This window comes from Loxodonta africana, chromosome X (assembly GCF_030014295.1).
Source record: "Loxodonta africana isolate mLoxAfr1 chromosome X, mLoxAfr1.hap2, whole genome shotgun sequence".
Lineage (NCBI taxonomy): Eukaryota > Metazoa > Chordata > Mammalia > Proboscidea > Elephantidae > Loxodonta > Loxodonta africana.
Genome location: NC_087369.1, coordinates 12,231,093 through 12,258,220, shown reverse-complemented (window position 1 = coordinate 12,258,220; position 27,128 = coordinate 12,231,093). Strand labels below are relative to the sequence as shown.

Sequence of the window (27,128 nt, the reverse complement as noted above, 5' to 3'; positions counted from 1 at the left end):
TTCAAAAAACAAGTTCAAGCAGAACAATTTGCATGTGAGCTTGTATGTTTATTTAAAGGGGAAGGTCAACTTGGGGCACTAAAAGGAAAGCCATGTGTATCTCAACAGTCTACACGAGTGTTGAACAACCTATTGAGAAGAATTTTCAGAGAGGTCAGCTGAAACCCTTTGAAAAAAGCTGTGTTTATCTCAGCATGATTTCAGAATAACCAGTTGAAAAGAATGTTTTACCAATGGGTTAAACTCATCATTTGGCCTTATGCAAACACTGAATCTGGCCCTGTGCTGACTTTCACTTGTTTTTACCCCTGGTGCTCTGTGGTTGGGCCCACAGTACGACTTGGAGTCTGTACAGACCTGGTTGCCTGATGCTTCTGCAAACCCAGATCCTCATTTCAGTAAAGATGAGAAGCAGGCACTTGAATTCTGTTAATCCATACAAGTCTAGTTCTGAGTTTTTACTATCTTTTATAAAGCAACGGGAAACCCTGGTAGCACAGAGGTTAAGAGCTACGGCTGCTAACCAAAAGGTCAGCAGTGTCGAATCCACCAGGCGCTCCTTGGAAACTGTATGGGGCAGTTCTACTCTGTCCAATAGGGTCATTATGAGTCGGAATCGGCTCGACGGCAATGGGTTTATAAAGCAACGTTATAATTTTTGTTAGTGTGTAACAGAAAGCTGCTCTGAGGTACAACGAAAACCTGTGATGTTGTACAAACAGAGTTCCAGTTCTAGTTGCCGTCAGTCAATCCTGACTCAAGGTGACCCGATGTGTGTCCGAGTAGAACTGTGCTCCATACAGTTTTCAATTGCCGATTATTCAAAAATACATCGCCAGGCCTTTCTTCCAAGGTGCCTCTGGTTGGACTTGAACCTCCACCTTTTTGGTTGACAGCCAAATACATTAACTGTTTGCATCACCCAGGGACTGCACAAATAGAGTAAGCCCGCCCTAAAAAGATATGTTGGCTGATGTGCCTGGAGCTTCAAGGAAAGCAGAAGAGAGGCGCATTAAGGTTCTAAAAGCTGTAAGGCGGCCTCAGAGGATCTAAGTGTCTGCAGGACTTCTTTTCTACTTTGTTTTCCTTGACGGGACTGAGCAAGGAGTTTGTTATGGATTGAATTGTGTCGCCCAAGATATGTGTTGTAAATCTGAACCTCTATGCCTGTGGGTATAATCCCATTTGGAAATGGGTTGTCTTTGGTATGTTAATGAGACAGGATTAGTGTAGGGTGTATCTTGAGTCAATCTCTTTTGAGATATAAAAAAGTAGATTAAGCAAGCAAGGAAGCACAAGTGGAGGGGAATATACAGGTCATATGATCCTCAAGCTAAAAGTAGACAAAGACCTTCCCAAGGGCAGACAGAGAGAGAGAAAGTCTTCCCCTAGAACCAGCACCCTGAATTTGGACTTCTTGCTTCCTAAACTGTGAGAAAATACATTTCTGCTTGTTAAAGCCACCAACTTGTAGTATTTCTGTTACAGCAGCCCTAGATAACTAAGACAAGGTTGCTTCATGTACATTTATTCATAAATAATTATATATATTCATAAAATAAATATTATATATTTAGTCACACATATGTCTGTGTGTATGTAAATGTGTGTACACACTTACACACATTCACACATAAATATGGGTCTCAAGCAGAGGTGGGAATCTGTTTGACGAACCTTCTCCTGTGAGACTGGGGCTTCCAGGGCCTGGCTGTTTGATAATATAGCATATTCATCAGCTGCTGGGAGTCACCATAGAGAGGGAAGAGCTGTGGCTGCGGAAGGGTGATGGCAATGACTGGAGTGATTTCCCAGAGTGCACTGCACGGGTAGGATACAGGGCCCAAGAGGAGGACCTGACTGAGCTATAGAAATAGGCGGACATAGGTTCCATGGGTCTAGTTGCAGAGATAAGTTAGAAGATGGTGGGAAGAGCAAGAGAAATTTCCCTCCAGATTGCTTCTCTGCTCTCAGCAAAATAGGAAGCAGTTTTATCTGCTGGGAGTGAGGATGGAGGAGGCCCTGGAGGTTTGAGGAAAGAGGATGGGAGTGGAAGAGAGGAGAGCTAACGGAAGAGGGGTTGCAGGCTTGCTCCAGTTGCCGTCAACTCTGACTCATGGCGACCCCACATGTGCAGAGTAGAACTGTTCTATAGGGTTTTTGAGGCTGTGACCTTTCGGAAGCAGATCACCAGGCCTGTCTTCCAAGGCACCTCTGGGTGAGTTTGAACCACCAACTTTTTGGCTAGTAGTCAAGTGCTTAACCGTCAGGCCACGAGGGCTCCTTTGAGGGTAGTGGCTGTGAATTTAAAGTGCAAAATGAATATCCTGGCAGCTAAACACTGCTAAAGCCAAATGCACCACTAAATTCCCCAGCCCTGGTTAAGTCCAAATATCCTGTCACTGGGATAGTTCGGTGAAGGTAGAGGGGTACAGGGGAGTGGGCAGTATATTTGTGGTAGCAGAATATTGAACCCAAAGGTGTTCACATGCTTATCCCAGAACTTGTGAATATGTGACCTTACACAGTAAAAAAAGGACTTGTTGTTATGTGCTGTGGAGTCGGTTCCGACTTATAGCAACCCTATAGGACAGAGTAGAACTGCCCTGTCGGGTTTCCAAGGAGCGGCTGGTGGATTCGAATTGCCGACCTTTTGGTTAGCAGCCTGAGCTTTCAACCACTTTGGCACCAAACCCATTAAAAAAAAAAAAAAACATGGCATCCAGTCAATTTCACCTCATAGCGACCCGATAGGACAGAGTAGAACTTCCTCATAGGGTTTCCAAGGAGCAGCTGGTGGATTCGAACTGCTGATCTTTTGGTTAACAGCTGAACTCTTAACCACTACGCCATCACGGTTTCCAAAAAAGGATTTTGAGGTGGGGAGATTATCATGGATTACTGGAGTGGACCCAAACTAATCACTTAGGTCCTTAAAGAGGAGAACTTTTCCTGCTGTGGTCAGAGGGAGATATAATTATGCAGGAATGATCAGGGAGATGCCATGTTGCTGGCTCTGAAGATGGAGGAGGGGCCATGAGACAAGGCATGTGCGTGGCCTCTAGGAGCTGGAAAGGGCAAGGAAACAGATTCTCCCCTAGAGTCTCCAGAAGTAAGGAATTCCTGCCAACTTCTTCATTTTAGCCTAGCGAGACCTATTTTGGCCTTCTGAGCTCCAGAACTGTAGGATAATAAATTTATGTTATTTTAAGCCACAAAATCTGTGTAACAGTAGAAAACTAATACAGTATCCAAGGAAACGATTATAATCATGGACTATGGAATCTGAATTGGATAAGAAGATGCATTAAGAAAAAATGGAAAAGACTTACATTTTCCTTGAATAAGAAGTCAATAATATCTATAAATTCAATGTGATTCCAAAAAAAAGTACCAAAAGACTTTTTTTTTTTAACAACAATTTAGGGTTTTGGATTTAGCTAAATTAATCTCAGCTTCCTGTGGGAGAATAAGTATGTGAGGACAGTGTTGTTGTTGTGGGGTGCCGTCAAGTCAATTTTGACTCATAGTAACCCAGTGTGACAGAGTGGAACTGCCTCATAGAGTTTTCTTGGCTGTAATCTTTATGGAAACAGATGGCCAGGCCTTTTTCCTGCAGAGCCACTGGGTGGGTTTGATCTGCCAACCTTTCGGTTAGCAGATGAGTACTTAACAATTTTGCCACCAGGGGGAAATCTAATAAAGAGGTCTAATGGAGATCATCCCTATCTGTTTAATAAATGTGCCATAAAACTAAAGGAATTAAAAGAATACTGTACTGCCTTAGGAATAGACAGGCAGATCAGTGAGAGAGAATAGAGTTCAATAATTGACCCAAATATGTATCAGAATTTATTATATGATAAATATACTTTTCTTGTGAGGGAAGAAAAGATAGATTATTACAATGTCTGAGACAATGGGATAACCATGGGGGGAAGAAGCTGGATTCAGACCTTATTTCTTTCATCAAAATAATTTGATACGGAATCCATATTTGAAGATTAAACAAATAAACTATAAATGCACCCGATGAAAATGTAGCTGGAGGGTTATGTATTTTTAGAAAACTTTCTTAGAAGACACACTATCCAGAAAATATGAAGAGAAGTAACAAATTTCACTACATAAAACAATAGAATTTTCTCTGTGGCAAATAAATAAAAATAAAAAGATGAATTAGCAGCATACTTGACAAACAAAAGACTAATTTCTTTACTATTTAAAGCTTTACAAATTAGAAATTAATATGAAAAAGAGAAATAAATTAAAATACAGGCAAATTACAGACCTCTTACAGGAAACCCTGGTGGTGTGGTTAAGAGCTGCTTGCGGCTGCTAACCAAAAGGTCCGCAGTTTGAATTTTGTTTGTTTGTTTGTTTCCTTGGAAACCGTAGGGGGCAGTTCTACTCTCCTGTAGGGTCACTATGAGTCAGAATCGACTCGAGGGCAGCAGGTTTTACAGGAAAAGAAATACAAATGGTTTATAAATATTGGAAAAGACACTCAGCCTCATATTCATTAAAGAAAAGCAAGCTAAAACAACAAGATTTTTTTTCTCCAGTTAAGATTGTTGTTACTTTATGTGCTATCGAGTCAGTTCTGACTTTACCCCATGTAAGCAGAACGAAACAATGCCTGATCCTTCGCCATCCTCACAATTGCTGCTGTTTGAGCCCATTGTTGCAGCTACTTTGCCAGTCCATCTCGGTGGGGGTCTTCTTCTCACTAACCCCTTACCTTACCAAACATGATGTCCTTCTCCAGGGACTGATTCCTTCACAAGAGCATTTCCAAAGTACGTGAGACGAAGTCTCACCATCTTCGCTTCTAAGGAGCAAGACAGATTTATTTGTTCTTCTGGCAGTCTATGGTATATATTCAATATTCTTTGCCAACACCATAATTCAGAGGCATTAATTCTTCTTCAATCTCCCTTTTTCTTTGTCCAGCTTTCGCATGTATATGAGGTGACTGAAAATACCATGGCTTGGGTTGAGAAATTAAGCAAAATCTAATGGCTAGCATGAACTTACATTTAAAAAAAAAAACTTTTTTTTTTCGTTTTTTTTTTTTTCATATAGCCACGATTTATTCATTCATTCATCCAAAACACATCAACAGATTACTTTTTATATATTGGATATCATGTAAGGCTCAATTAATACTATTTTGATAACAGTTTAGTACAAAGGGTTTAAGGCAGGGTTTAGCAAACTGGTCCATGGGCTGAATTGAGCTCAAGACCTGTTTTTGTAAATCAAGTTTTATGGACACACAGCCACACACATTCACTTACAAGTTGTCTGTGGCTGCTCTGCAGCAGCAGAATTGAGTAATAGTGAAAGACCGTATGTCTCCAAGTCTCAAATATTTACTATCTGTTCCTCTACAGGAAAAATTTGCTCATCTAAGGTAAGCTAAAAGGAAGTGACTGATTTCCATCACCAGCAGTATTGCAGGACAGCATAGGCAATATGACTTAACCTCATTATATCGTGAACAAGTACTTAAAGTCAAATGATTCCATAAGAGTGAAATGCATATTCATGTTTTCTCTCGTGCTGGTTTTTTTTTTTCCTAGCCTCAGTTAATTTCTGATATCACAATTGAGAAAGGCTTTGTCTGTGTTTTTTTTTAAACACTGAATGAGGAATGGCTGATGGTTTAAGAAAAAGTGGACAATAGTCCAATAAAAGTGTACCCTGAGGCCTCAAAATTGCTAATTGTATTGTTTCCTTATAAATTGGTCCCACAACTCAATGAAATTGAGCAAATGATATTCTTGGTCAGCCACTTTTTTTGCAGCTGTCTTCTGTTTGTGATTTAAATGTTGATTTAGAAAAAGGGTAACCTGGTGTGCAAGGCTGAGGCTTGCATGTTTATCTAACAACCCTAGACAGAAATTATAACTGCCCCCTCTGCTGTTATCCTTGCTGGCAATGCCTAGTTGAAGAGATAATATGTTAGAACTATTCATCAACATTTTTTGTGTAACAATGATGTATGAAGCCTGGGGCAGAATCCATAAACTCCACCGTAGGTAGAATAGAAATGCAGATAACAAACAAACACCATCAAATAGGGTGATCAAAGAATAATGTTAGGCCACTGGACTTAAAGGCCCTCCGCAATATCTGTATAGTGTGAGCTGTGGAGCTAATCATATCTTCTAAGTATCCCCCATCAACTTTTCCAAGATCCTCTCATATAAGGAATGATTTCCTGTGGGTAGGGCTATGTCTTATTTGTCTTTGAATCTTCAGCGCTGGGTACAGTGACTGACACACCACTGTCTCTCGGCAGAAGTAAATGGATGAATAAATGAATGCACGCATGAATACTCTCCATTAAAATTAAGATCCTTCTTTCATTCCTCACTGTTTCTAAAGAGTATCGTCTTTTTCTCATTTTCCCCAATAATGATTTTGAAGCAGCCTCTTGCTTGCCTACTGTTTCACCCCATGCCGACTTCGTTTCCAGCTTTGACTGATGGCCTCATAGGGTTGCTATCATGAAGTAATGATGCAGTGAATTAATGATATCATGATTAAATGAAGCAATAACCCTAATGAGCTTATAAAACAGACAAACAAAAAAAGAAGCCCCGGTGGCGCCTTATAAGCTCCCAATAAAAGATATCTATCAATTTTTTTTTATCACCATCATCATTATCATCACCATATTGCTTTGTCTTGTGTCTGTCCCTTCTTTTGTCTTGAGACTGCCCCCCACCCTAGGTCACTCCATTATTACGTCTCACATGAATTGTAGCCATGGATACACTCCACCTGCTTTCCTCCATTCAGAGATTCTCCCTCATTCTGCTCACTATGCTTAAGACCACCAGAGTAGTCTTCAACCACAGAAGCTACTCCCTTGTTGGAAAAAAACAAATCTCCCCAGGCTCCCCATTGCCTACTGATCTATCAAAGCCATTTACAGTACTATTTCATAAAAAAGAAGAGGTCCATTTTGTTTGCAGCCTGTTCTTAGGATGCACTGCAGACTTGAGTTTGTCTTAGAGCAGTGGGTTTTAAACGTTTTGTCCACAATCCACAGTGCGACATACATTTTACATCTCAACCCAGGAAACACACAAACCTAACAATGCTTATCTTTATCAGAGATACATTTTTATATTCTCTGCAATATTCTGACTTGATTTCATTTTCTTTTTTTTAATAATTTTTATTGTGCTTTAAGTGAAAGTTTACAAATCAAGTCAGTCTCTCACACAAAAACTTATATACACCTTGCTACATACTCCCAATTACTCTCCCCCTAATGAGACTGCCCGTTCCCTCCCTCCGCTCTCTCTTCTCGTGTCCAATTTACCAGCTTCTAACCCCTCTACCTTCCCATCTCCCCTCCAGGCAGGAGATGCCAACATAGTCTCAAGTGTCTATTTGATCTAAGAAGCTCACTCCTCACCAGCATCCCTGTCCAACCCATTGTCCAGTCCCTTCCATGTCTGAAGAGTTGCCTTGGGAATGGTTCCTGTCCTGGGCCAACAGAAGGTCTGGGGGCTGTGACCACCGGGGTCCTTCTAGTCTCAGTCAGACCATTAAGTCTGGTCTTTTTATGATAATTTGGGGTCTATATCACACTGCTCTCCTGCTCCCTCAGGGGTTCTCTGTTATGTTCCCTGTCAGGGCAGTCATTGGTTGTAGCCGGGCACCATCTAGTTCTTCTGGTCTCAGGATGATGTAGTCTCTGGTTCATGTGGCCCTTTCTGTCTCTTGGGCTCGTAATTGCCTTGTGTCCTTGGTGTTCTTCATTCAACTTTGATCCAGGTGGGTTGAGACCAATTGATGCATCTTAGATGGCTGCTTTGATTTCATTTTCTAAAATATGCTAATCTTGAACCACTAAATTTTCATGAGCCACGGTTTTAATAGGACAGTCTTGGAAGGTAGATGGAATAGGGAACAGGCAAGAAGAAAACAATAAAAAATATCAGTGTGGAAAACTTTTAGTTGTTCTTTGCTGTGGCTCTTAGGGCCTTGTAAGATGGATGAGGCATTCAGTTTTTATGTGTTGTTGTTGTGTGCCATCGAGTCAATTCTGACTCATAGCGACCCTATAGGACAGAGTAGACCTGCCCCATAGGGTTTCCAAGGAGTGGCTGGTGGATGCAAACTGCTGACCTTTTGGTTAGCAGCGGAGCCCTTAACCGCTGCATCACCAGGGCTCCTCAGTTGCTCTAGGGAAATACACCTGAGGCATGTAGCGCCTTCTATCTCTAGAGTGCATCTCTGGGAGTGTCACCCAGGGGGCTTTCTGCACTGCTTGTTGCTATCTCTCATGATAAGAAGCTGGGATACATCCTGGGGGAGGTATGTGGGGCTTTATAGTCTAGCTGCAACAAAGGATACAGCGATGTGTTGAAAGTAGTCCATATGCTCCAGGGGTTTCTAGGCACAGATGCATTCATTATGTTAGAAGGTAGAGCAGTGGATATGATCTGCCCAAGTTACCTTTGGTGACCCCTCTAGATAGAGGCTGCCTCATCCACCTAGTCAGATAAAAGCCAGAGGTGATAGAGAGGCTGCCCTGTAAGTTCTTTTGTAATTTTCTTCTTGGATACTGTCCAGAACCCGAGGGCCTTTACCATGTCAAGTTCTCAAGTACGCGCTGCCATCTAATTCCAGGCTGGGGCCAAGGAGGCAGCCACGCAGTAGTGTGCTATTCTTTAAGCCATAAACTCCGGGCCTCGGTATTCACAGTCGGCTCCCTTTATGTTCTCAGACAGTATAGTTTTCTGTCCAAAATCTTGTCTCCACTGGTCACATTTACACATATTTATGTAACTTAGTTGAAGCAGCAACTACTATTGCCCAAGGTTTTGGCATCTTGAACAAAACTTTTGTCACTGCAGTTTCTGAAGTATTCTGGCACAGTTCAAAGATTTCAAGACTACACTGTTCTCTCTGTTGGGATCATGGCCCAAAAGTAAACTTGATAATTACAAAGAATGTCTCATCCTTGAAATATGAATAGGAACTTCTTCCATTTTTGTTTTTCCCTTGAATTCCCCATGAGCAAAATAAAGGCAAGTAAGTATTAATTGAAATTAAATACTGAATGCTTTTTTAAATCAACTTGGGTGTTCTTGATAATATACAGATTTTTTTTATTAGTGAGTAAAGGAGCCCTGATGGCGCAGTGCTTAAGCGCTCAGCTGCTAACTGAAAGGTCGAAGGTTCAAACCCACCAGCCGGTTCGCAAGAGAAAGATGTGGCAATCTGCTTCCATAAACATTTACAGCCTTGGAAACCCTATGGGGGCAGTTCTACTGTGTCCTATAGGGTTGCTATGAGTCAGAAGCCACTCAACTGCGGCAAGGTTTTGGTTTTTTAGTGGGTGATTACTACATTTTTACAAATGGAAAGCTCTGGAAGAGTCATTTAAGAAGTCTTCACTCAAGACAGGAATGGGCAAACTATAGCTCACAGGCCAAATCCGGCCCACTGCCTTTTTTTCTAAATGAGTTTTATTAAAACACAGCCATGCCCATTCGCTTCTGTATTGCCTATGGCTGCTTTGATGCTAAAATGATAGAACTGAGTAGTTTTGACAGAGACTGGATAGCCCACAAAGCCTTACCAACTGGACCTTTACAGAAAAAGTTTGGCAACCTCTGATTAGTATATTTTTGTGTAAATAACGCGTGCCTTCTATGTTTGTTTGCCAACCACTCCCTCCCCCCCATGAGGTATTTTCAGAAATTAAACACAGTTGCTGTAAAAAAAAATTAGCACAGCATGCTTAGGAAAATACCTTGAGCGGGGACGGAGTGGTTGGCAAACAAGCAGAAAGCACTCATTATATGAGTAAAAATATGGTAATATCAATTTGATATAGTAATTTATAGTTATTATCCATGCAGTTGATCAGCTCTCCTATCCATTTAAATTTCTTCACTGTCTTAATATTATTTTGTAATAGTTGAATGCTTTTCAATGATCAGATCTTTGTGACCCTCAGATATTTCAGTGTTTATATTACATGTGATCAAATATCTTTTCCAAGTAGGAAAAGTGCCCTTGGTGGTACTTAACAAGAAAGAAAAGTTAATATTATTATTATGAGTTGTTTAAATCACTGATGTCACCATTCAGTTTATAGGTATGTAAGTTAGACATTAAAATAAGTGACTTTAACAATAAGTCTTCAGTTTGGGTCATTAGATTTATTATTACCATCTGGTTTGATAACTGAGAAGTTACCAATACTTACCTTTAAAGACTTTATTTACTTATTTGCAGATCTAGAGTTCTTTGCAATACTAAAAAAAAAAAAAAAAAAAAATTTTTTTATACTATACTCCCTTATGTTTATTATACTCCCTTATCTTAGATCCCACCCAACACACATAAATTCAGAACTTCTAGTATCGTCTTTTCTTAAGATTGCCTGGCATCATGTAACACAGCTGATGTAAACGTAAGTAAAAAACATCCCACAACAGAGTTTTGGATTATCTACTCATAAGATACTTTGCCTGCAAATGATGGAAAATCAATCAAACATGGATGAAATAATAAAGAAATCTATTATTTTATTTTATAAAGAGGTAGGCTAATTCTAGGGCTCATTTATTCAGTGACTCCACTGTTCCTCTCTGCCATCCTTAGGGGGTCCCCTTGTCTTTGATTGGCTTCCCTCATCACAAAATGGCTGCAGCAGCCACTTGCATATAGCAGCCCCTACTCATACGGCAGCATTAAGAGGCAGAGAAGAGCAATGACTCCTCTGCATATAACTTTTTAAGAACAGAGAAGGATTGTCACTGCTGCCTCCCAGTAGACTTCTCTTCCTTTCTCACTCCTTAGAATCCCAGTACTGGCAAGTGGAAAGAAATCACTGGGATTGGCTTGAACTAAGATTCCTTTCCTGAGGCTGGGATGAGGACCCATCCTAGGGTACGTGACAACGTGGAGGGTCAACACCCAACAAAGTTGGGACTCTGACTGTAAGAAAGAAGTTAGGGGGCGTTGGAGGGGATCAAAACTATTGGTGTACAGTACTTAATGGCAGTGTCATCTTCTGCCATTGCAGGCAAGCAATAGGGAGGAAACTATCCCTAGATTCATTTGCTCTAGTGCTTAGCAGTGTGCTATATGGAGACCTGCTGTCCAATAAATATCTGACAAACGAAATGAAATGGATTAACCATCCAACCCCTAGGTCATTTATTTATATATATAACCACCAGTAAATCAGCTGCCTTAGAGTAGATTCTGACTCTTGGTTACCCTACATGTGACAGAGTAAAACTATGCTCCATAGAGTTTTCAATGGCTGATTTTTTCAAAGTCGATCACCAGTCCTTTCTTTTGAAGCACCTCTGGGTGGGTTTGAACTGCCAACCTTTCCGTTAGTAGTAGAATACTTAAACATTTGTGTCACCCAGGGAGTCTATGTGGTGCTTCTACATCGTATAGAATTGCTTCAAATGGCACAAAGAATAATCAAAACCAAAGAGTTTAAGATGAAAGGATGAGGGGCCAGTTAGTGCTTCATCTGATCGGGTCGTGTGTCCAGTCACTGTATCTGAGAGAGCCGTTTTAGTGTGAACAGCTGTCAGAAATGTTGAGGAGTCCCCAAGGCTCGAAGTCTATGGTTGAAGGATATTTTGATTTCCTTCCTAGTTGTCCATTATAAAACAATATCTGTCAAGAGAAAGTAGGTAGGATTAGCGCCTTACACGGGTCAACACTCATCACACTGTGTGTAGACATCATGGTCTGACTCTCCCTTTTCAAGTTGACCTACATGCTTTGGCTTTAAAACACCTAATGACGAAACTGCCATGATTGGGGGTTTAGTTTTCTTGAATAACAGTCTAGGGTATTTCTTTGAGATAAGCGATTTTGGTCTTTTTCTTCTCCCACCTACTTTCTTTCCTTTACTGTCCAGGGAAGAAATATACCTTAAGGAAATGACTTGCCAAAACCCATTTTTCTGACTCTGATATTTGGAAACTTCTGTCTCTGCAAATACAACACTGAGACTAAGTTGAAAGTATTGTTTTCCATTCAAGGAATGTGCGATGAGAGATACAAATCCGGGAGCCTGGAAGCACAGAGCAGCTCCTGACTCAGGAAAAGACAGCAGCAGGCCTACCCTTGGGGGACATGTGCTTACAGCTTTTCTCCCTTTTTTCTCATAGCACTTGAATGTGGAAAAAATGACAGCAAGTAAAAGATCCTTCTAGGGCATAATTTGATCATGGCCAGTTGTTAGAGCAAGCAGTGATTACAAAGAACGCTTGGTTAAGGAAAAAACCATAGTTGAGCTTTTAAACCCCTGGCATCCCAACCATGAGATCAGCTTCCCTTCCTCACGTTTTGACAGAAGAAGGAGCCACAGTAACCAAATCAAATATCTTAATGATTTTCTGTAATAGAAAAACACGGGCTTTATGGCTCAAGAATCAACACGGTTTCCTTTTTCCTCTTGAGGATGATGGAGAAATCATCCTAGAACTAATTACCTTCCCAAAGTCGTTTACACAAAATGGAAATGGTTTCTTAATGTTTAATTTAGCTGGAAGCATGGCGATTTCCAGGAGTTGAGTCTCTTTACAGCAGTGACGGACTCACAGAGTGTTCTTCTCTTTAACCACAGCTTTGACGATTTCACCACCCCTTTTAGGGCATTTCACGAGTACTTTTGGGAGCCTCATCCCTAAAGAGAGGCATCTCTATTACTTAAGAATACCATAACACATTTCCCTGGGGAAATGTAGACAGTTTAGGAACAGATATTGGAAAACCTTTGCCCGCAAGGTACTAGCATAAAAACCAAACCTTTTGCCATTGAATTGATTCCAACTCATAGTGACCATATAGGACAGAGTAGAACTGCCCTATAGGGTTTCCAAGGAGTGGCTGGTAGATTTGAAACTGCTGATCTTTTGGTTAGCAGCTTAGCTCTTATCCACTGCACCACCAGGGCTCCTAGCAGGATAAAGAACCCTGTTTTAAATCATTGGGATTCGCAACAAGAAAAATTGAGCCAATCACCCTGCTCCTCCCTGCCTTCCAATCTTTCAATGATCTAAAATGAGCTCCAAAGTTGAGTCAATGGTAGGGCCAGTTTGGGCTTGAATGCATCATTTTCTCCTTTTCCCATGTAGGTTGTTTGCTTCTCGAATTCTTACTGCCACCCTCTTCAACTCTGGTCCCCCCCTGAATTTGCACTTTTCTCATCTTTTTGCACCAATAGAATTCTTGCTGGATAAAGGATTGGACTACAAGGAATAAAACGTAAGGGGGCTTAAGATAATGAGAAGAGAACATTTCCTAGACTAAGCAGTCACTATATGACTTAATAGGGGAGACCCCATGACCAAAAGGCAAAGGCCCCTGAGAAGTGTAACCAATTCGTCCTTTAAGATTGAACTCAAACATTAGCCTTTACAAGCAGAGCTGGGGGCAGCCTTCTGTCTTCTATCCTGCTGTTGCTAGGTGCCATCAAATCAGTTCTGACTCATAGCGACCCTGTGTACAACAAAACAAAACACTGCCTGGTCTGCCGCCATCCTCACAATTGTTGCTATGTTTGAGCCCATTTTTGCAGCCACTGTGTCAGTCCATCTCATTAAGGGTCTTCCTCTTTTTCACTGACCCTCTACTTTACCAAGCATGATGTCCTTCTCCAGGGACTGACCCCTCCTGATACCAGGTCCAAAGTAAGCGAGATGAAGTCTCACCATCCTCGCATCTCCTAAGAGCATTCTGGCTGTGCTTCCTCCAAGGCAGATCTCTGTCCTACCATCTAGTAAATGCCTCCACTGAAGCAAGTCTTCATTTTGTTTTAATTAGGTTTCCACGTATCTGACTCTAACACTCAATTATGAGTTCCTCAAAGGTTGGGATAGTGTCCATTCATCTGGGTCCCTAGCACCTAGAACAGGGTGTGTGTTTAATCAATGTTGGTGGAAGGATGGATGAGTCTACTTTCTAGGAGGAAGTTGACATTTAAACAGATAACTATTATATAGGAAATAATATTTCCAAGCCAAGGAGATCCATCATGTTTTATGACATCACATCCCTGGACAGAGCATACTTACTTTAGAATAGAGAAGAGCTCCCTGCTTCGGCTCCCCTTCAAAATCTCTGGGGTCCATTGTAGTTCAACTCTTAGTCCAGAGCATTGCACTGGTCCCATTGGTCCCGTGTCCTGGGCTTGCTGGACACTTTCCCTACTGAGTGACCACGGTGGCCATTTTCCTGGGTAGCACCTTCCTCCTCCCTTCTCTCAGGGCTCCTCTCCCTCCCATTTCTTGGCATGGACTTTGGATATGAAGAAGGCAAGTCAAAGTAGCAGGGACAGTTTTGAGTTAATTCCCCTGATGGTGGTAGCAGCACTCAGTGGCTCCAATGTCCTGTCAAATCTTTCCTGGGGTTTGATTTTGACTGGTGTTTTGATGGTCCAGCTCTCTTAGTCCCTATGTGCCTTCCAAGGTTCTCTAGTTTTCTATCACTTTTGCATGTTCCCCAATATCCTTCCAATAAATTACTTTTTCTACTGAAGTTATCTAGACTTGATCTTTATTGTTTCCATCCAAGAACCTTGATTAGTACAGGAATCTATTTTTCAAGCTCTCAGGCCTAGCTTGATAAAATATTTTTAATAAAATGTAAAGTATATTTTAAAATGTGAATTATATGAGATGATACAATCTATAGGAGTCCATGGGTAGAGCAAACAGTTAATGCACTTGGCTACTAACTGAAAGGTTGACAGTTCGAGTCCACCCAGAGTTGCCTCAGAAGAAAGGCTCGGCGATCTACTTCTGGAAAAATCAGCCATTGAAAACCCTGTGGAAGACAGCTCTACTCTCACACACATGGGGTCACCATGAGTCAAGGTCACCATGAGTTGGGGTTGACTCCATGGCAACTTGTTTATACAATCTATGGATGTTCTGTAAAATTATTTTTACAAAAATTGTATTTTATCCTTTACTACAACTAAAATTTATTCTTTCATTTTATTCACTTTCCTTATTGAGGGTTCTGAAGACATGGACCTCCCAAAAATAAGGCAAATCAGATATTTTATTTCCGGTATGGAACAGAAGGTCTATTAAAGAACTAAAAATATTATCAGTGGCTCCCAATGCTTGGGGTCATTTATCGTGCCTCTACTCCACATCTGATGCTTTTCCAGTGATAAATCTTAGTCTAGCAAGTCAACATTTAATCGTTACGATACGTCATCTCTGAGGCAGGCACTAGTTCATTAGTTTCTTAGTGTCCAGACAAACACTCATGCTCCCATTCTTGAGAGTCAGGAATTCTGGGTGGAAAACTCTATTTCCATTATCTTTTCTAGCAATGAGAAGGTAATAGAAGATGCCAGGATGAAATATCTGTTATTCCAAAGGAATAGACTCTTCAGTTATTCCACACTTTGGAAAACATTTTTGAAGAAAAATAAATTTTAAAAAAGCGATCTAAATGCAAAAGTCATACGAAGAATGAGGTTACATTTATCACAGCCTGACATACTGCATGTTTATTTATTTTCTGCCTATTTTTTTATTCCCTTAGAATAGATCGGGATTTGGTTTTGATTTGGATTGTGTTTTATCTCCAGCCCCTACAATAATGCTGGCATCAAGTAGACACTTAATATTACCTATGTTTTTATAGAAGCTATAATATGTAACAATGCTATAATTAAAGATATAATAAACTGATAATGACAAAAGTAGACCATTTATAAATAGTTGTTAAATAAGTGAATGAATGAGTGAACCAATGTCTAATTTTATGTTACACTTTCAGTTTTTGGTGGGAACGATCAGGGTCTTTAAAAATTATGGGCAACTGTCTGAACTTAACTCTGGATATTGATTAAGAACTCTGTACTTGGAGAGGATCTTGGTTAATGGAGTAACAGAAACATTTTCTGCTCACTCATTATCCATGTGCTTCCCCACATTTCCCAGAACTGAAATGGGGCCAAGGAACTTGCCTGGCCAATAGACTGTGGATGAAAGTGACAGGTGACCTTTCTGGATCAAAGCATTTAAGAGCTAGTACACAACCCATGGCGCAAGGGTTAAGCATTCCACCGCTAACCGAAAGGTCAGCAGTTCGAACCCACCAGCCATTCTGCGGGAAAAAGATGTGGCAATCTGCTCCTGTAAAGATTCCAGCCTTGGAAACCCTATGGGGCAGTTCTTCTCTGTTCAGTAGGGTCGCTATGAGTCACAACCGACTCAATGCCCTCTAGTTCCCTCTCCTCCCCTGCCATGGCAACCATGGAGGCCACTTGTTCCCGATGGTACAACTACAAGAAGGTTGAGCATCTGTGGACCACTTCTTGAATGACTGTGTAGTGGGAAGCCCTACACACCTACCTTTGCAGACTCAAGTGTAACCTAGCGTACTCTTACACAGAACTACGTAGAATGCCCAGCTATACGATGCTGGGTAAACCAGTTGCCATCAAGTTGACTCCAAGTCATGGCGACCTCATGTGTGTCAGAGTAGAACTGTGCTCCATAGGATTTTCAATGGCTGATTTTTTGGAAGTAGATCAACAGGCCTTTCTTCTGTGGTGCCTCTGGGTGGACTCAAACTTCCAACCTTTTTGTTAGCAGCCGAGTGTATTAACCATTTGCACCACTATTACTGATTAAAGATAACTCATAAAATATGTAACTATTTTGAGGTTTTTGAATATCTCATAGAAGTAGTTTCATGGTCTAGCTGAAGTTTAATTTTTTTTTAATTTACTGAAAAATGATGGCAACACAAAGAACAGCTCAGATTTCATAAACTCTAAGATTTAGGAGGATTGTCAGACAATCTAATCACCCACCTATGAAAACATTACCAGGGCCATAAAAACAAATCTGGTCAAGCTTCTTAGCCGTCCTCGTCCTTCCCAGCAAACGTGGAACATTGAAATGGCAGACCTAGTGATCAACTTACATCGGCCTAGATGCATGTTTTCTTTCAGATCCTGGAGATAAGAACAGGAGATTATTTCAGTAGTTTCAGCTGGACCAGAAACTCTGGCTTGTGAATTACCTCCGTTCTAGACATGAAATTGAGCTCCCCAATCTGTGGATTTCAGAAGGACTTGACTGGATGGCAACAGGTTTGGTTTTTTTGGTTTGGTTTCTGTGAGCAGAATTTCCCAGTCCCAGCACATGTCATAAAAAGAAAAAAGATTATCTTCTTTGAAATCTTTCACTGGTAAAATTTGCTCTGGACGGCATTAATTTTTTGGATGTTTTTCTGAATAAATACAAATAAGCATTATTAACGATGCCAAGTTTTCAGGCAAAATATATTGCTTCATCTTTTTCAGTTGAAAACACCAATTATTCAGAGACTTTCCTATTTGAGATTGATAGCTGAGCCTCGTATCACTTCTCCCTCTTCAATTCTCTTTTGTATCATTTGAAAGTAATCTCTGCTTGTAAACAGACACTCTCCTTTACTTCCTTTTAAATAGTCAAGATGCAACTCATGCAGAACACCAAATAAATGTCATTTTTTCCCCTCTGGACTTAGTAACCATATAAGGTAAAGTGTCCATTTTCTGAGCTAAAGGAAGTTAAAAATCAGAAAAGCAAAGAAATCTCTAGAACTTATCACTCATTTTCTCCAGAAACACTTATCGAGTGCTTACCGAGAGCCCTGTACTGCTAGGAGTTCACGGGGCACCTCTGGGCACAGTAGAAAATGGCGCCACCTCCAGGGAGGCCAGTTACAATCAGATGTCTCTTTTCTCATGTGCTTTTGGCAGTTGTGTTTCTAGCTTTTGCTACAACACATTCAGTGTTTGAGAGAAAGGGCTTTTTTTTTTTTTAACTACTTAAAGGGAAAACTTCTCCTGCAATAATTTTAGATTTATAGAAAAATTGCCAAGGTGATACAGTGTTTCTTTATGTCCCTCACCTGTCGTTGTTGTTGGGTGCCATCAAGTTGATGCAGCCTCATAGTGAGTGACCCCATGTGACAGAGTAGAACTGCCCCACAGGTTTTCTAGGCTGTAATCTTTACGGAGCCCTAGTGGTGCAATGTTTAAAGCCCTCGGCTACTAACCTAAAGGTTGTGTTTTGAACCCACCAGCTGCTCTGCGAGAGAAAGATGTAGCAGTCTGCTTTTGTAAAGATTACAGAATTGGAAACCCTATGGGACAGTTCTTCTATAGGGTTGCTTATGAGTCAGAATCAACTTGATGGTAGCGGGTTTTTTTAGTCTTTACGGAAGCAAATTAGAGTTTTCTCCTACAGAGCCACTGAACAGGTTCAAACTGCCAATCTTGCAGTTCGCATATGAGCGCTTCACTATTGCGCCACCAGAGCTCCTTGCCCCTCACCTAGTTTCCCCTAATGTTAACATCTTATATAATCATGGTACATTTGACACACCTAAGAAACCAATATTGGTACATTGCTGTCAGCTAAATTCCAGACCGTATTCAGATTTCACTAGTTTGCCCGATAATGTCCTTTCTCTGTTCCAGGATCCCATCCAGGATACCACATTGCATTTAGCTGTGAATCTTTTTTTTTTTTTTTTAACAACAAACGTTGATTACCGCACACAGTTTCTGGGAGCATCTTAGCTAGATGGCTCTCGCTTAGGGTCTCTCATGTGGTTGTATGTAGTCAGGCTGTCAGCTGAGGCTGCAGTCATTTGAAGGCTTGACTGAGGCTGGAGGATCCGTTTCCAAACTAACTCATGGGGCTGTTGGCTGGAGGCTTCAGCTCCTCACTACGTAGCCTTCTCCATAAGGTTGCTTATGACGTGTCTTCTCCCAGAATGAGTGCTAAAAGATAGAGAGAGAGAGATTAAGAGAGAAAGAGAAAGAGCAAGATGAAAGCCACAATGAACGGTGCTTTGCTGAGGTAGCTCATTCCATTGGTAAACAGTTCCATTTGCTGGGAAACCTGTTTTCCTATAATTTCTTCCTGAATCCTTATTCTAGCCCATGAAAGGCTAGCCAGTAAGTCTCTTCATCCACCATGTTTAGTACTCTAAACCCTTTGCCATCGAGTCTATTCCAACTCATAGCCACCCTATAGGACAGAGTAGAACTGCCCCAAAGGGTTTCCAAGGAGCGGCTGGTAGATTCCGACTGCCGACCTTTTGGTTAGCAGCTGAATGCTTAACTACTGTACCACCGGGGCTCCATTTAGTCCTCTAAATAATAGGAAAGAACTATGGTTGGTGTCTTTCACACAACCGTTCATCGTCAGACACTGTTCCAGACATCATCTTGACCCTTTGAAAGGAGAAAAAACACTGCATACAAAGAATTGAAGGCTATTTGCTCAAGGGACTTGCTTTATCCCCCACTTCTAGTCCCTCAGTGGTGCAAATGGTTAGTGCACTTGGCTGCTAACTGAAGGGTCGATGGTTTGAGTCTACCCAGAAGCACCTCAGAAGAAAGGCCTGGCAGTTTACTTCCCAAAAAATCAGCCATTGAAAACCCTATGAAGCACAGTTCTACTCTGACACACATGGGGTCGCCATGAGCCAGAATTGACTCGAGGGTAACTGTTTTTCTTTGGTAGCCTTAGGAAGTTGGTAGAAAGATAACTATAGGCAGACTCACGTCTCCTTACAAATTGAAGGAAATGGTACTGTGTCGAAAGTTCAACCTGACATATAAGGCTCAACAATTTGTAACCGTTTTATATTGTTCTAGTTAAAGTAGAAACTGAGGTTGGTAAAGGTTGAGCATTGTGACAAGTGGGGAAATATGAATGTCTTTGTCATTTGGGCTTCACAGGGTTTGAACTCATGGCTGCTCTCCAGGTGGACTAATGCATATAACAGGGTGATTTTTCCCCTTAGGGAACATTTGACAAAGACTGGAGACATTTTGGAGGAATAGGGAGAAGTGCTCCTGGCATCTAGTGGGCGAAGGCCCCGGAAGACACTATACATCCTAAACACCCTGCAGTGCACAGGGCAGCCCCCAGATCAAAGAATCATCCAGCCCCAGATGACAATAGTGCCCTGGTTGAGAAACCTTGGCATAGATTATATGTCATTTCTAAAGGGCCATTTCCCACTCTGCCACCCAAACGTCTCTTTATATCACTTTCCCCTCGCTTTTTAACTGAGTTGCCCTCATTGCCTATGAATTTCTTTGGTTTGCTTTCTCTGAGAGTCTGTTTTTCTGGTTCAAGTAAATAGTGAGGCTGTGGTTGGGAAAGACAAGGGATATGTGCCAAAAAGCATTCCTCCAAACTTTCTCAGCAGGTTTTTTTTTTTTTAAAGATTTGAAATAATCAGGAATCTTCCTTTTAGGCTAGGATGCTGTTGCAAACTCCAAGACCTGCCAGATAACATGAATGGGTGCAGCAGCCCAGGTTTAGGGCTCTCTGGGGACCTGTGGTGAATGTGAGGAGCATGGGACCCAGTGAAATTGCCAAGATTTTGCATTGGGGCTCAGATTTTATGAATCACTTGGAGAGCTAAGGAAACCCCGATGGCATAGTGGTTAAGAGCTATGGATGCTAACCAAAAGGCCAGCAGTTCGAATCCACCAGACCCTCCTTGATTCAGCAGATCTGGGGTGGAGCCCCAGAATTTACCCTTCTAACAAGTTCCCAGGAGCCCTGGTGGCTCAGTGGTTAAAAGCTCAGCTGCTAACCAAAAGGTTGGCAGTTCAAAGCCACCAGCCACTCCTTGGAAACCCTATGGGGCAGTTCTACTCTGTCCTATAGGGCCACTATGAGTCAGAATCAACTGGACGGCAATGGGATTTTAACAAGGTCCCAGGTGATGCTGATGCTACTGGTCTGGGACCCTCACTTTGAGAACTGCTGCCTTAAAAAGACTCTTGGATATACATATATAGAGGCGTGAACAAAATTCTCCATCAACGTTGTACTTAATAGCCCCAAGCTAGAAACCAGTGAAAATTTTATCCACAGCTCAATGGGTAAATTAGCTGTGGTATAGCCATACAGGAGTCCTGGAGTGAAAATGGTTAAGTTACTCAGCTGCTAGCCAAAAGGCCGGTGGTTCCAGTCCACCAGAGGCAACTCAGAAGACAGACCTGGCAATCTACTTCTGAAAAATCAACCATTGAAAAGACTGTGGAGCACAGTTCTGCTCTGACACACATGGGGTTACCATGAGTCAGAATCAACTCGATGGCAACTGGTTGGCTGGTTGGATGGCCATCGGAGAAAACAGTGTATAACAATCAAAATGAATAAGCTCCGGTACCTGTCTGTCCAGGATGAATCTCACAAAGTGTTGGTAAACAAAATCCATAAGGCAAAGGACGAAGCCTGCAGAGTGATTCCACCTATATAAATTCAAACACAGGAAAAATGAAGCTATAAACACAGTTATAGATAGTAAAACTTTCAGAAAGAAAAGGATTTGGGACAGCAATTTGCTGGGATGGGGCAGGGGTGGAGAATGGAATGGGAGAGACACAAGGGCTCCTCAGGTACCAGCGGTCGTTGATATCTTAACTTGACTATGTGAGAGATTCCCTTCTATTATTTAAATGGGACATTTATATTAATAGATATTTGCATATATTTATATATATTTGCATATATATTTCATAATTTTACAAAGTTTTAAAAATCATTCTACCTTAAAAGAAAATGCTTCAATTTTGTACGTCTTCTGGTCTTTTGACAACTTGTTTGAATTTTAGGATCTGCCCATTGGTTATGAAAATAAATCTCTCAAACTTTAATATATGGTTTAGTTATTCTGCTGCATCAACTATTAAAACAAAGGAATTACAGAGTTTTTTTTTTTAAAGAAAGACCATTTTGTTACTGTCAAATACATATGGTGATATGAACTCATGATGAACAGAGTTACAAAGTAAAAGTCTTGTCAGTCCTATTTAGAAGTCAGATTAGCATCTTGGGTAGTTAGTACATGTATTGTCTATGAGTACAGAAGTTCTCATGGTAAAACCAGTTGCCGTCTGCTTGACTCCAGCTCATGGCAGCCCCATGTGTGTCAGAGTAGAACTGTGCTTCATAGGGCTTTCAATGGCTGGTTTTTTGGGAAGTAGGTCACCAGGCCTTTCTTCAGGGGCACCTCTGGGAAGACTCAAACCACCAACCTTAAGATTAGTAGCCGAGCACATTAATCGTTTGCAGCACCCAGGCCCTCCAATCGCCATGGTAAAAAAAAAAGCAAATAGATCATCTTTAAACATGAAAGATATGAACAAACACCTGACTAAGGGATCACTCGCCCTTTGCTGCGTTGTATAACTGTTCTCTCTACAAATCTCATGACTTCATTGGTGAAGGCTCTAAGGAACTATTTCCATTTCATGGGAGAAGAATCATTTTTGAGGTCTTTCTTTACTTTTTGAAAGGGAAGAAGAATTGAATGTGCCAGCTGATTATATTGTGATGTTCTTTTACCTCCAAAAATTCAGAAAAGAGGAGTTGGCTACATCTGTGGCCCTGCAAGGATCCTGGGAATGTTCATGTCTGTTGAAGAATGCTTACTCCGTATTAGAGTCTTGCTTTTAGATTCTATTGGGCCGAATTGCTTTCTTAAATACACTTTCTAGTACGTCCTTTAAAAACACGGGTCTTAATCCCCCTTTAAACATCAGTGAAGTTTGCTGGCGGCATGGACTGCCATTTTCCCTATTTGATCACAGTGTGGCTTCCGGATTTGCACACCCCACATGTTAAGTTGACAGCTGCATAATCCCAGGATGCATTCCTGCAATATTTTATGATGACATCCCAGGAATTCGTTTGCAGCTGCCCGCTGATATGAGTGGTATCTTTATTATTTGATGAGTCAACCAGACATATTAAGTACATTTGTTGAAAGTACCAGATGCTAATGCCATACTTATTATAGTGCAAAGTTGCAAACCATCCAAATGTCCATCTATAGGGGAATGGTTCATTCAATTATGATGCAGCCATACTATCCACCACCCGTCTGTCAGTTTGTACTCTGGTGGCTTGCATGTTTCTGTGATGTTGGAAACTATACCACCAGTGTTTCAAATACCAGCTGGTCATCCATTGTGAATGGGTTTCAATGGAGCTTCCAGAGCAAGACGGACTAGGAAGAAAGGCCTGGTGATCTATTTCTGAAAATCAGCCAGTGAAAATCCTATGGATCTTAACAGAATATTGTCCGATATAGTGCTGGAAAATGACCCCCCCCCCGGGTTGGAAGGCACTCATAATACACAGTGGCCACAACAATGGACTCGAGCACAGCAACTATCACGAAGATGGTGCAGAAGTGAGCAATGTTGCTTTCTGTTGTACGTGGGGTTGCTAAGAGTTGGAGCCAACATGACAGCAGCTAACAACAAATACTACGGAATACTAAGCAACCCCCCCCAAAAAAAAGTAGATTTAATCCTCTGGTATGTGTTAAGCTCCCCATTAAGTACTTTATAAACATCTTCTCAATTAATTCTCACAACAACCTGTCAAGTTACTCCCATTTTATAGAAGAGTACACTGAGACTTGTCCAAAGACAAACAGTAAATGGTGTAGTGACAGTTAGAACTCAGCTCTGTGTACCCCAAATCCATTGCCTTCTCCAGCTACACTCTACTGGCTCGTGAGGTGACAGCTGTATTGTTGACTCTCCTCTCCTGAAGATTTGATTCAAAATGGACATTGATTTGCATAGAAATAGCACCTCGGAAGAGACTAATGTAATAGTAAAGGTAAACATATCCAAATGTCAAGAAGAAATTCTTTCCAAAGGAGGCACGTTTTCTGCTCTTTCTATAGACTGAAACAGAAATTAAGAGCATGGTTCAAGACTCTGGTTATGTGTGCTATCCAGTTCCAAGTTTTCAAGTATTCTCTGTTAGAAATGTCAAAAATTACAAGCAAAGTAAGAAATCATACTTTTGCTCAAATGTAGTCAATGACAATGTAAAATATTTGTATGCTTGTTCTTAAAACGTCTCATTCTTTTTAATATTTACAGATGGACAGAAGAGAAAGAAGTCTTTGAGAAAGAAACTGGATTCCCTAGGAAAGGAGAAAAACAAAGACAGAGGTAAAAGACCAAATGAACTAACGTGAACGCATCTTCCATGGAGCATAATGGTTGAATTTGGTGGAGTTTTCGAATTGCGTAGATTTACGAGGTTCAACTCTATTATGTAAACTGGGTCGCTCCAATGGAATGTCATTTAGGGCTGCTTTGGTTTGCACTTCTGTATTTCAGTGGCCCTGTACTGAATTGATGAGTTCAACTGGTTTGCACAGGGTGTAACTTCAGCCAAGTTTATGGTTCCAATTATGATTCTGGCCAATCAGCTATGCATAAAGAGAACCTGGGTTGAATAGCCGTGGACGGCATCTCTAACACTAACCAGCTGTCTGGCAAATCCTGACCATTAGGCAGGGCTGGATAAATGTGAAAGAGTTTGAATTTACCTACCATGACTACTGGAAAGAAACAAGCTTATACTCATGGATTACTGAGGATGGGCCATTCTCAATATTTCCTGTTAGATCACAGAAGGCTCATGTTTTGCCCTGTGCTTATCCACCTATATGTTTTGTGAATCATTGACCCTCTTTCTCCTCTCACGCGTGCCCTTCTAGGTCTATTTAGGGAAATGACTCTTTAGCCTTTCCGAGGCATTTGAGGTCATTTTCAACAAGCATTCGTTGAGTCTGCTCAGTGGACACCTGGGCACCATTAGCACAGTCCAGTTTTTTGTGATCTGTTTCTCTGGTCTTAGATGATTGCAGAGTGCTATGGTCATATGAATATATTTCCATTTTGTGTGATATAGTGAATGAATGAGTGCTAAGCAAGGACAACCAGATATCTATCTCACCTTGCAGCACCTTGCTAAGGTGATTCAATTTTTGCTGGAAAAGAAATGGAGGGCAATGAAACTGAGGATATTAAAGTAGATGTAAGTAATCCAAGACCAGCTCCATACCATCAATCCCAGACTCTACACCCGTGATTGGAACTCTGCCAAAATTGTCGTAACATTTGGTTCTTTGGAGCAAAAAGGAGATAAAGAGTTTGAAAGAAAGAGAAGAATTTTTATTTCCCTTAGGGGAGGGTTTCTCAGTCTTGGCACTATTCACATTTTAACTGGATAGTTCTTTGTGGTGGGGACTCTCTTATGTGTCGTAGGATGTTTAGCAGCATCCCTGGGCTCTCCCCACTAGATGTCAGGAAAATTGATCCAAATCTGAATACCTCCAGACATTTCAAATCTCCCCTGGTGGGTGGACAATCACCCCTGCCTTCAAGGGAATTTGGACACCAATAACAGAAGCAGTCCACAGATTCTGATTGCTGCAGTATCGCATAGAAAACAAAAGGAATATCTATGGATTGTCATCCTTAAGTATTGCATTCTTTTCAAGATTTATCTATAGAAGACCAAATGGTCAACTATTTTAAAGCATCATTGAGAAGGTTGGAGGGTAGGAAGTTTAAGTTAATGGGAGTGAAACAACTAGAACAGAAATAATGAGAATGTTAACACAATGAGAAGAATGTAACCAGTGTCACTGATCATTATGTCTAGAAGCTGTGGAATGGGAGCAGGTTTTGCTGCATATATTTTCACCAAAAATAAAATAAAATATTAATTAAAAAAAAAGAATATCTGTGGAGAAGTCACCTGAATGGCTTGAGGCTGTAGACACAGAAGTAGTGTCTTTTCCTTTTGGCTTTCACTGGTTCAGTACCAGCAAGAAGAGGCTAGAAGCTTTCTTCTAGATGCAGGTAGAAAACCTGACACTTAAAGATAGAGACATCTTCCTAAGATTGGTGCCTTCAGAGGTGAAAAACAAAAGAAAAAAAAAAAAAAAAGACAGGGTCAAATCATTCTTCCCTGGACTGAGTCTCCACTCTACCACTATTCTCTCTGCCCTACCATCTCACTGAAAAGTATTCAATTTCAGCAAATTGTAGCATGACAAAGAACATTTTCAGCCTAGCTGTATCCAGCGTACAATTGGGACTTTTCTATACACCATGAGTTGATTCCTAAGTGGAGAAGTTGATGCAAATGTCACCTTCTCATTAGGTTGGCCACCCTAGAAGTCAATAGCTGACCTCAGATCTGAAAAAAGGAGGTGAACATACCAGTGGTTGTCAACTCTGACTGCCCAATAGAATCACTTGTGGGATCTTTCAAAAATGTCAGTTCCCAGATTCTCACCCCAGAGAGGCCATTGGTCTGTAGTGAGGACAGACATGGGTATTTTTGTGAGCTTCAGGTGTACAATGTCTAGGACAGAGAAGCCTGGTCCATATTAACCAGGATAATCACCAGGACATTCTCACAGCCGAATTTGCTGCCAGATCAAATCAAGGCAAATGCGTTAACTCTTCTGCAGCTATCTATCATCATTGATAAATTCAAATTTATATCACTGGTTGATGTGCTCTTGCACTTATACTGTAATGACCTATTAGTAGCCAGCATAGCTCTTTTAAGCTAGAGTTTTTGATCATTCTATTCCTGCCCTGTTGTTGTTAGGTGCCGTTGAGTTGGTCCTGACTAATAGCAACCCTATCTACAACAGAACAAAGCACTGCCCAGTCCTGCGCCATCCTCACAATCGTTGTTATGCTTGAGCCCATTGTTGCAGCCGATGTGTCAGTCCATCTCATTGAGGGTCTTCCTTTCTTTTGCTGACCCTCTACTTTACCAAGTACGATGTCCTTATCCAGGGACTGGTCCCTAATAACATGTCCAAAGTATATGAGGCAAAGTCTCACCATCCTTGCTTCTAAGGAGCATTCTGGCTCTACTCTTCCAAGACAGATTTGTTCGTTCTTCTGGCAGACTATGGTAAATTCAGTATTCTTCACCAACATCAGATTTCAGAGATACCAATTCTTCTTCGGTCTTCCTTATTCTTGCACTAAAAAAAAAAAAAAAAAAAAAAACCAAACCCTTTGGCGTTGAGTCTATTCCGACTCATAGTGACCCTATAGGACAGGGTGGAACTGCCTCATAGGGTCTCCAAGGAGCAAGTGCCTGGTGGATTTGAAATGCCAACCTTTTGGTTAGCAGCCATAGCACTTAACCACTACGCCACCAGGGATTTTACCTCACTAGATTAGAGTGGTTCTCCATGTTTACAGAGTGTATTAAGTG

The 27,128-nt window shown here is 41.1% G+C and overlaps 1 protein-coding gene across 3 annotated transcripts in view; it reads left to right on the top strand.

Annotated features, from left to right (window-relative positions):
• The window catches only part of ARHGAP6 (Rho GTPase activating protein 6), a 501,871-nt gene that overhangs the window by 414,989 nt on the left and 59,754 nt on the right, over positions 1–27,128 (top strand). For all 3 annotated transcript variants that reach the window (XM_003415990.3, XM_064277957.1, XM_064277958.1), the window contains exon 3: positions 23,969–24,040. In XM_003415990.3, coding sequence (XP_003416038.3) covers positions 23,969–24,040 — 72 coding nt within the window. The remainder of the gene's footprint in view (positions 1–23,968; positions 24,041–27,128) is intronic.